A 15533-nucleotide genomic window follows, 5' to 3' on the forward strand; every position below is an offset into this window, starting at 1 on the left:
CTTCTCATTTTCAGGAGTGAACCATCAAACCCAGCCTGGAAATCAGAGGGAAATGCTTCCAATAAACACACTCAATATCCAACACACAGCTCCAGTCAAACAGTTCAGCACAAAGCACCGAGTAAACAGCTCTCTCAGCTGGATCTTCTCACACAGCATAAGGGACATTTCCACCCCTGATTACCCACAGGATAGTCAGACTGCCTGAAGATTGGTGTGGATATTATGGGATACAATTTGTATAAAAGCTGCTCCTTCACTCACCATCTCCTCACTTGGTTTTCAGTCCCTATAGGAAGTGAACCAGCTCTGGAAGAGGAAGAGGAGACAATGGGCAGAGTGGGTGGACTCTCTGATTGACGTCTCTCACAGTCAATCCAAATATTTCTGGAGCAACATGAGTTTCCTGAAACTTGGGAAACTGACCGGGGAAATGGAGGTGACTTTGAGCAGCAGATCAGGTGGGGATTTAAACTTGTCATTGTCCCATCTGAATAAAACCTCACTTATTGCAGCTGCCGTCTCAGTTCGTCTGGTAAATGTTTGACAGAGATTTCTAGTGTGGGAATAGTATTCTTCATCCTAGGCGACTTTCAGACTGACATCGGTGTGGGATGTGTATCCTCGGATGTGTTCGATAGCAGCTGAGAAGAGGATGACACAAAGGATCCAAGGTCGTGATAACGTGTAGTGATGGGATCAACAAATGAATAGGCGAGTATGTCGCAGGATAAAGTGGCACAGGAGGGAGGGGGCAAATTGTTCTGAATTATTCAAATTGTATTGCTTCATAAGAAATGGGGAATGATCAGAATATTTTTAACCCAAAGTGTTCTCTGTATCCCTGATTAGTTTTGGAATAAATATTTATGATGATTGTTACTATGTCAGCCAGCTGAATGTGATTGGGGCTGTTAATCTGGTCCAATGAGGGATCGCTAGCTGACAGAGATTTAAAAAAGGGGAGGAACTCTCCATGTGGAAATAAAGGATGATTTGGTGAAGGGGTACTGGCCTCTTTGGAGTTATTTCACACAGCACTTGCCTCCTGAAAAAAAGTTTTAAAAAGGAGAGGACTTGATGACGGGATACTGGCCTTGCTGGAGTTATTCAGCCACAAAATTGACTTTGTAATGTTGCTGGTGCTGATTTTACATAAACCTGGACCTCTGATTATTTAAGACAGACGTGAGAAAAAAAAAGAAAAAAAGGGGAGTTAAAACTACCGCTGTTAGGCGGTAGGTTGTGGGGTGAAAAAAAACCCAGGAGGGTCAAACATCCTGATCACTGTCTTAAAAAATAAGCAGGAGTGTCAAACATCCTGCTCACTCAAGAAAATAACGGGAGTTAAGCAGTACTGCTGTTAGGTGGTAGAGTAAAAATAAAAAGAAACAAAAAAAAGAAAAAGGGGGGGGTGTCAGAGATACTGACACTCTGGTAACTGATTCTAAATGAAACAGTACTAAAATCAAGAATGGCTCACTGTCAGGTGGCATGATGGCTCAGTGGTTAGCACTATGCCCTCACAGCACCAGGGACCCGAGTTCAATTTCAGCCATGGGTGTGGAGTTTTCACGTTTTCCTCATGTCTTCGTGCGTTTTCTCCCACAGTCCAAAGATGTGTTGGGCCGAAGGGCCTGTTTTTCACACTATAGGGAATCTAATCTTCACTGGTAAATGAGGTGTGATTTGGTGATGGATACCAGCCTCTATGAAGTCATTTTAATGTTGACCACATTTCATTCTAGATGGTACTGGAAGGTGAAAACAAATCACAGACTTGACTAAAGTGCATCAGGTCAGAGAAAACAATCAGTCTGAAGGGGAAGGGAAAATATTTGTGAAAGAATCAGGAGGAAAAAGAAAGATATGATAGGAAATTCAGGAGATGACACAATTTATGTTGATATATGTGGGTCTGTGACTTACAATGGGTGATCTAGCTGATTTAGACAGATCTTCAATGGACAACCTCATAACTTGAGCATATTTCATTCACTCATGGGATATGGATGTCACTAGCTGGGACACATTTATTGCCCATCCCTAGTTACTGTTGAAGATGTGGCAGTAAGCTGCCTTCTTCAAGTGCTACTAGACCATCAAAGACTACTAAACTTTATCCTTTGATTTCAAATTATTTCAGAATTGATTAACAACAGACTCACCATTTCAGGAACTCCAAAGGTGACAATGTTACTGGATTCTGATAAATTAAACTAACAGCAACAAAAATAATTCTCCACACTGAAAATAACAGATTCTGATTAGTACACAATAGTTCTCCATGAACTGTGTAAGAGTGTGTGTACCCTCCACAAGTCCGAGATGTAAAATCCAGGTTTGTGGTGCACTCCTTCCTGCTATGCTTTGTACCTGGAGTCCAAACCAAGCAGGGATTCAGCTCCAAGCCCACTGCTCAACACTCCCCCCCCCCTAATCTTGCTGCTGAAATTACTGTGAAAGTCAAAAGGACACATTTACATAAAACCTCATCAACAAATTGTTAGTTTCTATTGAGCCACTAACATGGGGATGTAATTTATCTGGTGGAACAACAATAGACGTTGGACACTGACTATGTCTCTATAAAAGCTGTGTCCACAACTTCCACATCACAGTGACCACTGGAGTGGGTTTTACACAAAATAATCCAACATTTCAATTCCTTCCTCACAAAATGTTCCTGTCTTTAGTGTTAAAACGTTTCATAACTATCTCTAATAGAAGAATAGTAGTCAACATTTCTCAGATCTCCCCCAAAATCTTGTGAAAACCCAACATCTCCAGAAATATCTCGGACATTGCAGCATAAACTCACATTTGATGAAAGAATGTTGGAGAGATTTTCGCTGGGAGTGCCTTCCTGTGTTTAATGTAGGAAATGACAGGCCATCTCCTCAAACAAGACAGAATTGCAGCCCCAAACCCAGAAAACTCCCCCTTCACTGAGGTTGTTTAAAATCCCCACAGGGACTCAGCTCAATTCATCCAAACCGCCCACAATCCCGCTCCGAACTACATTATGGAAACGGGGCGCCAGGCCGTGATGCCTGATGGGAGTTGTAGTTCTGAGCCGAGTAACAATTGCGGGTTCCTTGTGTTAAGAAGTTCGAGTCTGCGGGCCCGAGTGGCTATCCGTGGGCGGAGCTGCAATTGAAGGTGCGTCCCCTTAAGTGGCAGCCCTTTGTAAGGGGATTCGAATCTCCCCGGCCTCATGACAAGTTCCTAATTGTGACATCAGGGTCTGGTCGGGTCTTCGCCTCCTGGGTTGTGTCCATTCTTAGAGAGTTTTGGGAGCCTCGAGGAAAAACCCGTGACGAAGACAGAGAGAGGGTGGGAAAACAAGGAGCAGAATTTCCAATACACACCGTCCTTGACAGGGAAGGGCAGAACAGAGTTTTATAAGTCAATCTGTTAATCGTTCGATTATGCGTGCGGTAAGCGGTAAGAGCGGGAGAATCTCCTGATCGGTTGTGCTTCATGCAAAGTGGTGTCATTCAAGCTGTATCCTCTGGTGACCAGTTTCAGGGAGCTTTACCGTAAAAGTGAACATCAGTATGTACTGTGACTTAAAAGTGTGAGGTGAAGCACTTTGTTAGAAGGAATAAGAACAGACAGTACTTAATCAATAGCAAAACCCTAGGAAGCTCGGAGGAGCAGAGGGATGGGAGGGTGCTTGCCCACAGAACCCTTAAGAGTTCGTACACGTTCATAGGGTAGTTAAGAAGGCATGTGGAATGCTTGCCTTTATCAGACGTGGTTTACATTATAATTAGCAGAGATCATCGAATTGTACAGAACTATCAGATACAGTACCGTAAGCAGTCCTGGTCACCACACTATCAAAAGGGTGTGATTGCATAGAAGGGATTCACCGGCATGTTGTTTTGGTCTGGAGCATTACAACTATGAAGAGAGGCTGGATAAACTTGGGTTATTATCTTCGGAGCTGATAGAGGGTGACCTGATAGAAGTCAATAGGATTATGAGGGGGATGAATAGGGGTATTTGGTTCGGGGGGCTGGGAGGTGCGCCAAGTCTTGGGAGGAGCAATTAGCAAAGTGAGGCAGAAACTGGGTAGATGGAAGCTACGGTCGTCTCTCCATCGCAGGAAAAAAACCTGGTCATCAGGTGTGAGGCACTGTCATTGCTATTATACGTGGCATAGGTCTGGACTATTCCCAGAACCTGTGCCGCTGCAGTCACCCAGGCCATCTTCCAATTCATTTGGAGATCAAAGATGGACCGGGTCCGAAGGGAGTCGCTGTACAAAGATCTGGGCAACGGGGGAAAAAATACACCCAATGCCACCCTCACCCTGATGGCCACCTTTGTGTGTGGCTGCATCAAGCTGTGCGTGGATCCCTGGTACGCAAACACCAAGTATCACTACGTACTGAGGTTCTACCTGTCCCCGGTGTTGCAAAAGATGGGCCTGGCCTCGCTGCCGCGGAACGCTCCGAGTAGTTGGACTGTTCCGTATCACCTGTCCTTCGTGGAGATGTTTATGAAGAAAAACACCTTTGACCACAAGTCCATCAGGAAGTGGTCAGCACGTAGCGTCCTTGAGACCCTTCGGGAAAAGGAGAGGGCGGATCCTGTCGAGCGGTTCCCTGAGCAGACTGTCAAAGCCATTTGGCAGAATGCATCATCACCAGAACTTTCCAACAAGCACCAAGACATGGCTTGGCTGGTGGTGAGAAGGGCTCTGCCTGTGAGATCCTTTATGCACGCCCGGACTCTCAGCCCTCGAAGCGGGTGCGGGGGGGACGAGACAGTCACACACCTCCTTCTGGAATGTGCCTGTGCAGAAGAAGTCTGGAGAGGAATGCAGTGGTGTTTGTCGAGGTTCGTCCCGAGCAGCGCCGTGACGCAGGACTCCGTGCTCTACGGTCTGTTCCCCGGGACTCACATCGAGATGAACATTAACTGTGCCAGGAGGATCATCAACTCGGTGAAGGACGCTCTCTGGGCAGTCCGAAACCTGTTGATCTTCCAGCTGAAGGAGTTGACCCCGACTGAGTGTTGCAGACTGGCACATTCCAAGGTCCAGGACTCCGTGTTGAGGGATGCGCTGAAGCTTGGGGCAGCTGCCGCCAAGGCGCGGTGGGGAAAGACCATCGTGTAACATCTGCCTGCCTAAGAAGAACAGGGGGCCCACGCAGTCATTTGGGCTCTGCTGACGTCTCAGCTAAATATATGGACATATGATGGATAAATGTACAGACCTGTGTATAAAAATGATAAATTCTGTTCTCTGTATGTAAATGTTTACGTATGTAATGCATGACCAACTGTACAGACCATCAAATTATTTTATGAATAAAGTACATTTTTTAAATAAATAAAAATGAATAGGGTGAGTATAAAGCAGCTGTTCCCTTCAGTTGAAAAGTCAGCAAGGGGGCATAATTTTAAAATGAAAAGGAAGAGGTATAGAGTAGATTTGAGAAAGCCCTGCTTCATGCAGGGAGTATAGGGGTGTAGAATGCAGCACCTGGGAGGGTAATTGAAACAGGAAACCAAACAATTCTTAAAAGGTCCTTGGATGAGCACTTGAAGTGTCATAACATTCAAGGCTGGGCCTAGTGTGGGAAAGTGGGAATGTTGTCAATAGGGCATTTTTGGTGGTTCAGATTTGATGGGCTAAAGCGACTCTCCTGTATAGTTCTACAATTGGTAAAATGATTTAAAAAAAACACTTCAGTTTAAAGTACAGTTTGAATGAGTCAAAGTAACAAGACGTTTATAACTGACTCAAGATCTTTCCAATAACATCAAATAAATCTTAGAAAAGTGTAAGATGAACTTATCACACTTATTATTTTTGAGGACTGATGGGTTTAGGGAACTCAGGCTCAACAATTAAAAATAGGGCCTTGGGTAGTATTGTAGAACAGAGAGACCTAGGGGTGCAGGTACATAATTCTTTGAAGTTTGCATCACATATAGACTGGGTGGTTAAGAATGCCTTTAGCAAGCTTGCTTTCATTGCTCAGACCTTTGAGTATAGGAGTTGGGAACATCGTGTTGAGATTGTACAGGACGTTGATGAAACCTTTTTGGAGGACTATATCCAGTTTTGTTCACCCTGTTATAGGAAGTATAACATTAAACTGGAGAGGGTTCAGAAGATATTTGCCAGGATGCTGCTGGGAATGGAGAGTTTGAGTTATAAAGAGAGGCTGAATAGGCTGAGACATTATTAGAGGTTATAAAATCAGGAGGGGTATGGATAAGATGAATGACAGGTGTCTTTTCACTGTGGTGGGGGATTTCAAGAATGAGAGCATATTTTTAAGGTGAGAAGAGAAATATTTAAAAAATACATAAAGGCCTTTTTTTTTCACAGTGTGGTTCATGTTTGGAATGAACTTCCAGAGGAAGTGATGGTGATAAATACAATTACAACATTTAAAAGACACTTGGATAAGTACCTTAATAAGAAATGTTTGGAGGGATATAGGCCAAGCAGAGGAGATGGGACTAGTTTAATTTGGGATCGTTATGGCATGGACTGGTTGGATTGAAACATCTGTTTCTGTGCTGTATGACTCTGACCATGACTCTGTGAATTGTGAGAGGGAATTTCACACAGCCTTGTGATCAGGAATTTTTATCTTCAGCAGTTCCCTGTCCATAATTTTTTCTATCCATAATGTTTCAGTCTTTTTTCTGCCTTATTTGTGAATAAATGTGTGTTCATATTTGGTTACTTTAAAGGTGTATTGTTTGTCATAAGGCTCATGGGGAATCACTAATTAATCTATTCATGGAGCTCTTTGTGTATGAGTTCTCTTGGTAACAAGCTGGAACTCAACTGAACCCTTCATAAAATAGACCCAGGGATAGGTCTGCAGAATGTGTTTGTCCTGGGCTGGGATTAGCCTTTGTATAGCACAAGTAGTGCCTCTATTTTAGTGTTCAACAATAAACAATGTTCCTTTCCAGTTGGGCTTCCTGCTTAACATTGGTGACAAGAGTAGAGTTTCAGACAGCATTGCCTTTCAACATCTGGTAAGACCGTGACTGGGAAATATTGGAAATGCCGCTTTTGGGGGAAACTGGCACTTTCCAATGTCATGGAAGAGCCTACTTATGAGATGACCCTCAACCAGACCTGGAAAGTAAAGGAATGGGGTCATGGGTAAAACAATGCAGGAGGCCCTACCAGCCCTACCATCACAGGAGAGAGGAAGAATCCTCAGATTTGGGAGGGAAGAAATGTGATAACACCCCCAAGGCCCATGGAGAATCACTCATTAATCTCCTCATGGATCACAATGAGTACGAGTTACCTTGGCAACAAGCAACGGCCTGCTTCATCTCCTGAGTAACATCTCTGAAATAGACCCAGGACTAAATTGTCTGTCCCAGACAGGGACTAGCAAATGTACGCCATGAGTAGAGTCTCTACTTTGATGTTCAAGAATAAACAATGTTCCTTTCCAATTGAATTATCACAGTTTCAGTCATACAATCATAGATCAGTAACTTCTTTACACTGTTCTTTGTTAAGCATGTTACAATAATTCCTTATAATGATAAAACCTGCTGTGAATTGCTTTTGGCTTAAATGAGAGTCAGTCAGACAAACTGGTGAATGGTGTGTGATGATGCTGCTCCTTTAACAAGATTATGTCGTCCTTGGTTTTTTTCGGAGGGTTCGTAAATACAGAGACTCCAGGAGGTCTCGGCTTGAAGGGCTTTAGGGCCAATTTGATTATAGCTAACAGATACTGCCTCGGAAAAAGGCTTTCAAGTTAAAAAAAACACTGGTACAATGAAAGGGGACTGGCCAGTTCTCCCAGCTCAGCTCAGCTCAGCTCTTCTCTGGTTTTGTTTTGTTTTAGCAATCTGGCTGTTTACTGAAAGCAGTGAGTTGTGAAGTTGCTGGATCCTAAGAAGGAGGTCCATGCTGATCCTCCCTCTCTCTGACATCTCTCCTGTAAGCACCTGTGTTGGATTTTTCCTTTTTTATTGCAAAGGGGTGTTTATGGGGATTGTTGCAAGTATTTGGAACAGCATAATTAAGTTGGGGAAATCTGTTGAGTTTTTGGATAGGTTATTCTGTTTTCTGTTCTTTTTTGGTAATCTTGCAAATAAGCTCTGTTTCATTTAAAATAAGGTGGTTGGGCCAGTTGCATTACTCCTGGAATATCCATTTTACACCTGCTTAAAACAACCAGCAAAGTTAGGGTCCGGCCTACTTTCTTGAAATGTTTTGAGGTGGTCTGGCCTGGTCCAGAGCAGGTGATATCATTGAGATGCTATACATTTTGGAATGAGTTGTGGAACAGTGAGGCATGAATCACTGTTCTTATCAGTGAAATCATGACAATACTCAGGATAATCATTCTCCAGAAAGGAGAGTACAAACATTCCCCACGGTATTGGTCAAACACCCACCACCTGAAGAGGATCTGTCTATGATTCACATCACTCCTGAGAGCTGGCTTATTTTACTAACACTCACATCAGGGGTAATTCTCTGAATACTACCAACAGAGGTTTCTTTAAGATCCCTATGCTTTAGTCTGGCTCCCAAATCCAATGGTCAGAAACAACAGCGAACTTTAAGAACCCTTCTATAGAAAGGATTTTGTTAAACTTGAGAGGGTGCAGAAAAGATTTACAAGGATATTGCCAGCTTGGAGGGTTTGAGTTACAGAGAGAAACTGAATATGCTGGGGTTTTGTTTCCCTTGGGGCATCAGAAGCTGAGGGTGATCTTAGAGAGGTTTATAAAATCATGAGGGGGATGGATAGGGTAAATAGACAAGATCTTTTTCCTCGGGCGGGGGAACCCAAAACTAGAGGGCATAAGTTTAAAGTGAAAGGGAAAAGATTTAAAAAGGACATGAGGGGTAATTTGTTCATGCAGGGGGTGATGTTTGTATGGAAGGAGGTGCGAAAGGAAGTGGTTGAGCTGGGTACAATTACAACATTTAAAAGGCATCTGAATGGGTAAATGAAAAGAAAGTGTTTAGAGGAATACGGACCAAATGCTGGCCATGGGAATTGGTCAGACTGGGATGTCAGGTCAGCACGGATGAATGTGGACTGATAGGTCTACTACTCAATAACAAATGATGATAGTATCATAGAAGTTTACACTGTGGAAGCATGCCATTCAATCCATCAAGTCTGCACCAACAGTCCAAAGAGCATCCCAACCAGACCACTCCCCCACCCCCCCCTCCCCATAATCCTGCATTGCCCATGGCTAATCCATCTAATTTGCACATCAGTAGACACTACAGGCAACTTTAACATGGCCACTCCACCTCCTGAGGGAGGAAACCCACACAGACATATGGAAAACATGCAAACTCCACACAGACAGTCCTCTGAGGCCTGAACCTGGGTCATCGGTGCTATGAGGCAATAGTGCTAACTACTGAGCCACTGCAGAACTTGTTTTCATCATACAAACCACCCCCACCCCCACACAGTGGTTACAGAGATCTAGTGATCATTTGGGTCCATAGACCAATCAGTTTCAATTCCTAGAACTCCCTGCTCCCCCAGGTGAGTTGGACAGTGTTTTCTAATTCCCAACTCTCTGCTTTTTGGTCCTCTGTTCACCACAATGCTTCTGCAGCTGTTAGTCTAGTTTAGTCACTCCCTCATACTAACCTTCCATAGTCTACCAAAATTACCTATAGTTTCTTTCTTATTGGTCGATCTCCCTGCCTGTCAAGACCAAGAAGTGAAGATTTGAGTATACTTTGCGCACAACTGGTTTATCCATCCATCACCTGCTCTGACTGATCCACACCAAACGTCAGTGGTCCTGCATCCCTCCGTCAAAACCACTCATTATTCCAGGACCATCCTGAAAAGATAACTCAACCTCTACTCCCCAAAACTGACTTAGTTATGTTGCAGCTGTACACCGCTCTGTTTAGACCCAATCTAAAGAACTGTGTTCAGTTCTGGGAACCGTACCACAGGAAGGATATATTGGCCTTGCAAGCAGCATAGTGTGGATTCACCAGAATGTTCCTGGGGCTAAAAGGGTTAAATTATGAAGACAGGTTGCACAGACTGAGCTTGTATTTCCTTTAATGTAACACATTCAGGGATGGTCTATTTGAAGTGATTAAGATGAGGAAAGGTTGAACAAGCTGGGCTTGTATTCACAGGTTTTTACAAAGAGTAAGAGATGACTCGATTGCGTAAAAAAAATTCTGTTAAATTTGGACTGTGGATGTAAAAAGATCATGAAACCAAGATACAAGAGAAGACTACAGTTTTCAAAAATCAAGGAACAGAGCAAGACCGATCAGGGTGATGTCAACAAGGACAATTCTTCACAACAAGGGGACTCAAAATCTGGAACTCTCTCCAATAGAAAAATCTGTTGAGGCTGAGTGTCAACTGAAAAATTCAATTCTGAGCTTTATAGATTTATTGTTAAGCAAGGCATTCAATGGTTACCAAGTCAAGGCAAGTAGAAAGAGTTAAGATATGGATAGCCATGATCTGATTGAATGGTCTAACAGGCTCGAGAGATGACTCGTTCCGATGTTCCTTAAATCACTTTCAATTGCTCATTTCCAGAAACAAATGGTTAACATCAAAGGACAAAAACAAAGAACTGTGGATGCTGGAAATCTGAAACAGAAATTGCTGGAGAACTTCAGCAGGTCTGCAGTATCCGTGGAGAGAAAGCAGTCAATGTTTCCAGTGACCCTTCTTTAAAATTGGTCAGTATCATCCTCTTCAAACTCCAGCTGAACTTCTGACCCAATACCATATCCTATCATGTAGATCCCTACTCCCCGCTCTGTAACATTTCCTATATCCAATACACCCATCCCATATTAGTCCATCTCTCGTTTAAATCCTCTTCCAGGCCATTGCTGTTTCTGGACTTGACTAGACCATTCCAATGCCCTCCAAGCTCCACCCTCCATAAACTTCAGCTCAGCTAAGACTCTAAACTCTCTATCCTAACTCACACACCTATCATCCCTGTGCTCACTGACCTACACTGGCTCCCAGTGCCCCAACTTAAAATTCTAACGCTCCAACACAAATTGCTCCATTGCCTCAGCCTTTCTTATCTCTACCACTAGTAAACAGATCTCCGTCCAAGATCCATACATCCTTCCAATTCTGGTCCATACCACACCCACCCTATCTGCTTCACTTCATCGTTGACTTCTTTGGCTGGCCCAAGGATGACTTCCATTCAGGGTCACGAATGTCTGCTGTGTGTCCTCGTGTGACTGATTAACTGATCCTCGACCTTCAGATGTTAGGGCATGTGGGCAGGGCCTCCCACAGTGTAGACATTGAACAGCAGCATGTATTTCTCTACTTCTCTGCCTCATTATTAAGGTGTGGGGACTCAAATCATGATGAAATTTGACAGTCAAGTTGCCACCATTCTGAACGATTGACAGCCAGCTTTTCTCAGTCATTGAGGTCAATGCTGCCATCTTTCAAATGGTGCCTTTGCATCATTTTCTCTCTCCTCCCTGGAACAATGGGCACTTGAGAAAACAGGGAGTGGTAGGAATAGCATTTTACAGCCATCCAGACACAACAGCCAGAACATCGAAATTGATTTTGTAGTAGTTTTACCTGAATGTTCATAGACCTGCCTTTGAGAAGGAAACCAGAGTTTGAATCCAGAGGAAGCTGCAGTGACTTGATAATGGAATTTTCCGTGTGCTGTTACGTGCCACTGATACACAGTCCAGGTCTTGCTGTTGATCAGGAATGTGGTGACATCAATTGTTTTGCACACTTATCGATTTTTTTTTCCTTTCTAAGTTTGTAAATTCTTTCAGTGGAGATGAACGTTGCTGTCCCTAGCCGCTGTAAAGAGAATGGAGATGAGCTTCCTACCTCATCCTCTGCAGTGTAAGCTGCTGCAGTCCAAACCTTACTGCTGCAATTTGGAGGCTGAATGGAGATGGCTGATCTTATGTTGGATCTTGTCAATGGATGCCTTTTCAGACAGGTGGCTGTAGAATCAAAAAGTGTGGTGCTGGAAAAACACAGCTGGTCAGGCAGCATCCGAGGAGCAGGAGAGTCAACGTTTCAAGCACGAGTTTCCTGATGAAGAGCTCATGAAACATTGGTTCTGCTGCTCCTTGGATGCTGTCTGACCGGCTGTGCTTTTCCAGCAACACATTTTTAAACTCTGATCTCCAGCATCTGCAGTCCTCACTTTCTCCTAGTGGCTGCACAGGTCTGCGAAGTGCTCAACATATTCTAGAGTTTCAGATTCAACATATACAGGGAGGTGGAATATCTGCTTGACCAGGTGAGTGTCGATAGGAGCTTTGTTTTGGCAGCATTAAAGAACAGGCAAAGTATCTTGTATAGAGACTTGAAAAGATCGAGATTGGATTACAAATCTGTTGCAGAGTGAGCAGCAACACTGCAGCCATCTGCTAGTGTATGTTGTTTGATTTGATTTTTGAATGTAGAAGATCAATATAAATGAGTTTCCCATCGAGAAAGTGTTTAATCGAGAGCATTTGATCTTTGATGAGGTGAACAGTCACTGTCAGGTAGATTGTAAATAGAATAGGCATGGTCACACAGCCTTGCTTGACACCTGGATTTGGAAAGTCTCTGTTTCAGATCTCTCACTCAAAGACAGTTAGAGTCATATCATCAAGAAACAACTGAATGATTGGGATCGAGGTCCTTTGGAGCACAATCCACAAAACCTTGCAATTTACTGAGTTAAATACTTTGGTCTTATCAGTAAATGTGATGAAGAATTCTGGGATGTATTTGCTAACAGACCACGTTGGAGGTTCCTCTGGAAGTTCCAAAGCCAACTCAAATGATGTACCTGTGATATTTGAGCCACATGGGAGACTGATGGCTGCTGGGACATTTATTGACTTGCCAGAATGAACATTTGAACAGCTCATCAACCATGAATCCACAGGGGCAGCTGATACCCTCTAGTCTATCCCCTCATGTTCTCTGGTAAAATCCATGGGTGAGTCACCATCAATAAGAATGCTGCAACAAGCAAACAGATGACAAACAACAAAGTCAGCAGCCCCCATGGTATTCCAGTTGAGGTTTACAAAGTTGGTCAACATTCACAGAAGGTGCAATCCCATTCACTCATGGTCCAGCTTTAGAGGAGGAATTTCCCCAAACCCAACATCAAGGATATGGTAACTAATAATTATCATGAAGGGAGATAAATCATGTTGTGGACTCTATTCAGCTATTTATCTCTTGTCCACAGCAGGAAATGTACTGACACACATTCTCCTAAATCACCCACTTCCTACGACTGAGGACATCGTCCCAGAGACACAGTAATATTTGTGCATAGGTTGGAGCTTCTATACATATTGATGTCCTCATTTAGTGATGTTTGATGATCAGGTCAAACATTAAAATCGCTTTCTTGAAACAATTGGTGAATCTGATGGTGAGAGAGGTTTGACACAGACCCTGCTGAGATAGTGCTTTGGAATGACAGCTACCTCTTTTTGTGTGTAGTGGAGGGTAAATAACAGACAGCTCTCAGTGCAACAGAAGCAGGTGACCCAAATCCAAGTCCTTGTAGAGACATCGGTATCTGGTGAGAGAGGAGGTAGTGAAACATCCTGGCAGTATTTGTCACCAGTGTGGGTTTGGTGATGTTTTAGGAGGCCCAACAACCTTGTGAAGGTTTTATTCCAGAACTCTCATTGATACGGTATTCTCTCCTTGGAATGCATTGCTGGATCAGGATGCTACACTGTGTGAAAACCTAGTAATGCATCTCACATCTGAATGGTTTCTCACTCTGCTTTATGCTTCAGGAAATCAAAGAAGTGGGTGAAAGCCTTGTCAGAAACAGTTCACTTGAAGTGTCTTTGGAAACCCTCTGATGTCCTTACAGGTTTGAAGATAGTACAGTTCTTTTAATACTAACCTCACAGTTAGAAGGTTACTTCCCAGTATGGATCTTCTGATGGACCAGGAGCTTCGATGACCTTGGGAATGATTTATCACACATCTCACAGGTAAATGGTCTCTGCTCTGCATGAATACATTCATGTGTGCGGAGGTTCGATGACTGCGAGAATGATTTTTCACATATCTCACATACAAATGGTTTCTCCCCTGTGTGAATACGTTGGTGTGTGCGAAGCGTGGATGAAGTTGAGAATGATTTTTTGCATACCTCACATGTGAATGGTTTCTCCCCTGTGTGAATCCGCTGGTGTTTGCGAAGGTTTGATGAGTCTGAGAATAATTTGTCGCATACCTCACATGTGAATGGTTTCTCCCCCGTGTGTACACGTTGATGTGCACGGAGAGTAGATGAATCTGAGAATGATTTATCACACACTTCGCAGGGGAATGGTTTCTCCCCTGTGTGAATGCGTTGGTGTGCACGGAGATTAGATGAGTGTAAGAATGATTTATCACACACCTCACACGTGAACGGCTTCTCTCCTGTGTGAACCCTTCGGTGTATGCGAAGGGTCAACGAGTGAGAGAATGACTTCTCACATGCCTTACACATGAATGGCTTTTCTCCAGTGTGAATACGTCGGTGTTTGCGGAGGGTGGATGAGTGTGAGAATGATTTGTCACACACTTCACACGTAAATGGTTTCTCCCCTGTATGAATGCGTTGGTGTGCACGGAGTTTTGATGACTCTGAGAATGATTTGTCACATTCCTCACACCTGAATGGTTTCTCCCCTGTGTGAGTGCGTTGGTGCGTGTGGAGATTCCCCAATTGCGAGAATGATTTGCCACAAACCTCACATGTGAATATTTTCTCCCCTGTGCGAATACGTCGGTCAGTCATAAGCATTGAGAACTGAGTAAAGACTTGGTTTTTCACTCATGAACACGCTTCCCTTGCACAAAGTTGCCCTTGTGTTAACAGTGAAACTTGTGTTAAGAAGTCTTATCACCTGTTGAGCTCTCCTCAGACTTGAGCGGCCTCCAATCTGTAAGAATGAGTCAGTTGTTGATGAGGCTTGATGGATGATTGAATTGTCACTACACTTGGAGCCACACACACTTCCTCCCAGCTTCACCCTGACTGATCACCCACAGCCGAATCTTCAGAAAGGTTGGTTCTGTTGGAAAGTTCCACACCACTGACCAGTTTCAGATCTGATGATATGTCAAAGCTCCCTTGACCCGGCTGATTTCCAAATGATAGTTTCACTACCCAAATTTCTCTGTGTTGAGCAATGCTGTGAAGGGACTCCTTGTCTTCCCACACTTGTTGTTTCTGGGGGATGATCAGGGGCAGTATCTATCCTGTCTTTATTCTCTGGTGTAGTGCAGTGCAATCCTTCTGAAAAACAGGAAAAGACACCATGATTTCCACCAACTCCCTCTCCTCCTTTTCTTAAGGGTCTGACTCCTCAGTGTAAGACTGTTCCACAGTGAATGCCAATCTGCATTCGAATACAAATCCTTTCTTTCCCTCACTTGACTGTCACACACTGTTTCAAGCAGATATACTGGATAGTGACCAGGAGCAGACAATGTGGCTTCTCTTGCTCCTCCCCCTAGTCCCTCCCT

The 15533-nt window shown here is 43.6% G+C and overlaps 2 protein-coding genes and 1 long non-coding RNA gene across 10 annotated transcripts in view; 1 reads left to right on the top strand and 2 right to left on the bottom strand.

Annotated features, from left to right (window-relative positions):
• LOC140455630 (uncharacterized) overlaps nucleotides 1–314 on the bottom strand; it is a 29804-nt gene extending 29490 nt beyond the window's left edge. The window contains exon 1 of the mRNA XM_072550579.1: nucleotides 1–314. The gene's annotated coding sequence lies outside the window, so the exon portion shown is untranslated.
• The window catches only part of LOC140455680 (uncharacterized), a 16687-nt gene continuing 1436 nt past the window's right edge, over nucleotides 283–15533 (top strand). Inside the window, exons 1-3 of one of the 4 annotated variants that reach the window (XR_011952945.1) lie at nucleotides 469–714; nucleotides 10569–10714; nucleotides 13802–14005. This is a non-coding gene — a long non-coding RNA (uncharacterized lncRNA). The other 3 variants (XR_011952946.1, XR_011952943.1, XR_011952944.1) reach the window with 3 other exon arrangements.
• Nucleotides 10399–15533, bottom strand: part of LOC140455650 (uncharacterized) — a 24085-nt gene continuing 18950 nt past the window's right edge. For all 5 annotated transcript variants that reach the window (XM_072550630.1, XM_072550626.1, XM_072550627.1 and 2 more), the window contains exon 2: nucleotides 10399–15303. In XM_072550630.1, coding sequence (XP_072406731.1) covers nucleotides 13930–14808 — 879 coding nt within the window. In that variant the 5' untranslated portion in view covers nucleotides 14809–15303 and the 3' untranslated portion in view covers nucleotides 10399–13929. The remainder of the gene's footprint in view (nucleotides 15304–15533) is intronic.

Source organism: Chiloscyllium punctatum, chromosome 30 (assembly GCF_047496795.1).
Source record: "Chiloscyllium punctatum isolate Juve2018m chromosome 30, sChiPun1.3, whole genome shotgun sequence".
Lineage (NCBI taxonomy): Eukaryota > Metazoa > Chordata > Chondrichthyes > Orectolobiformes > Hemiscylliidae > Chiloscyllium > Chiloscyllium punctatum.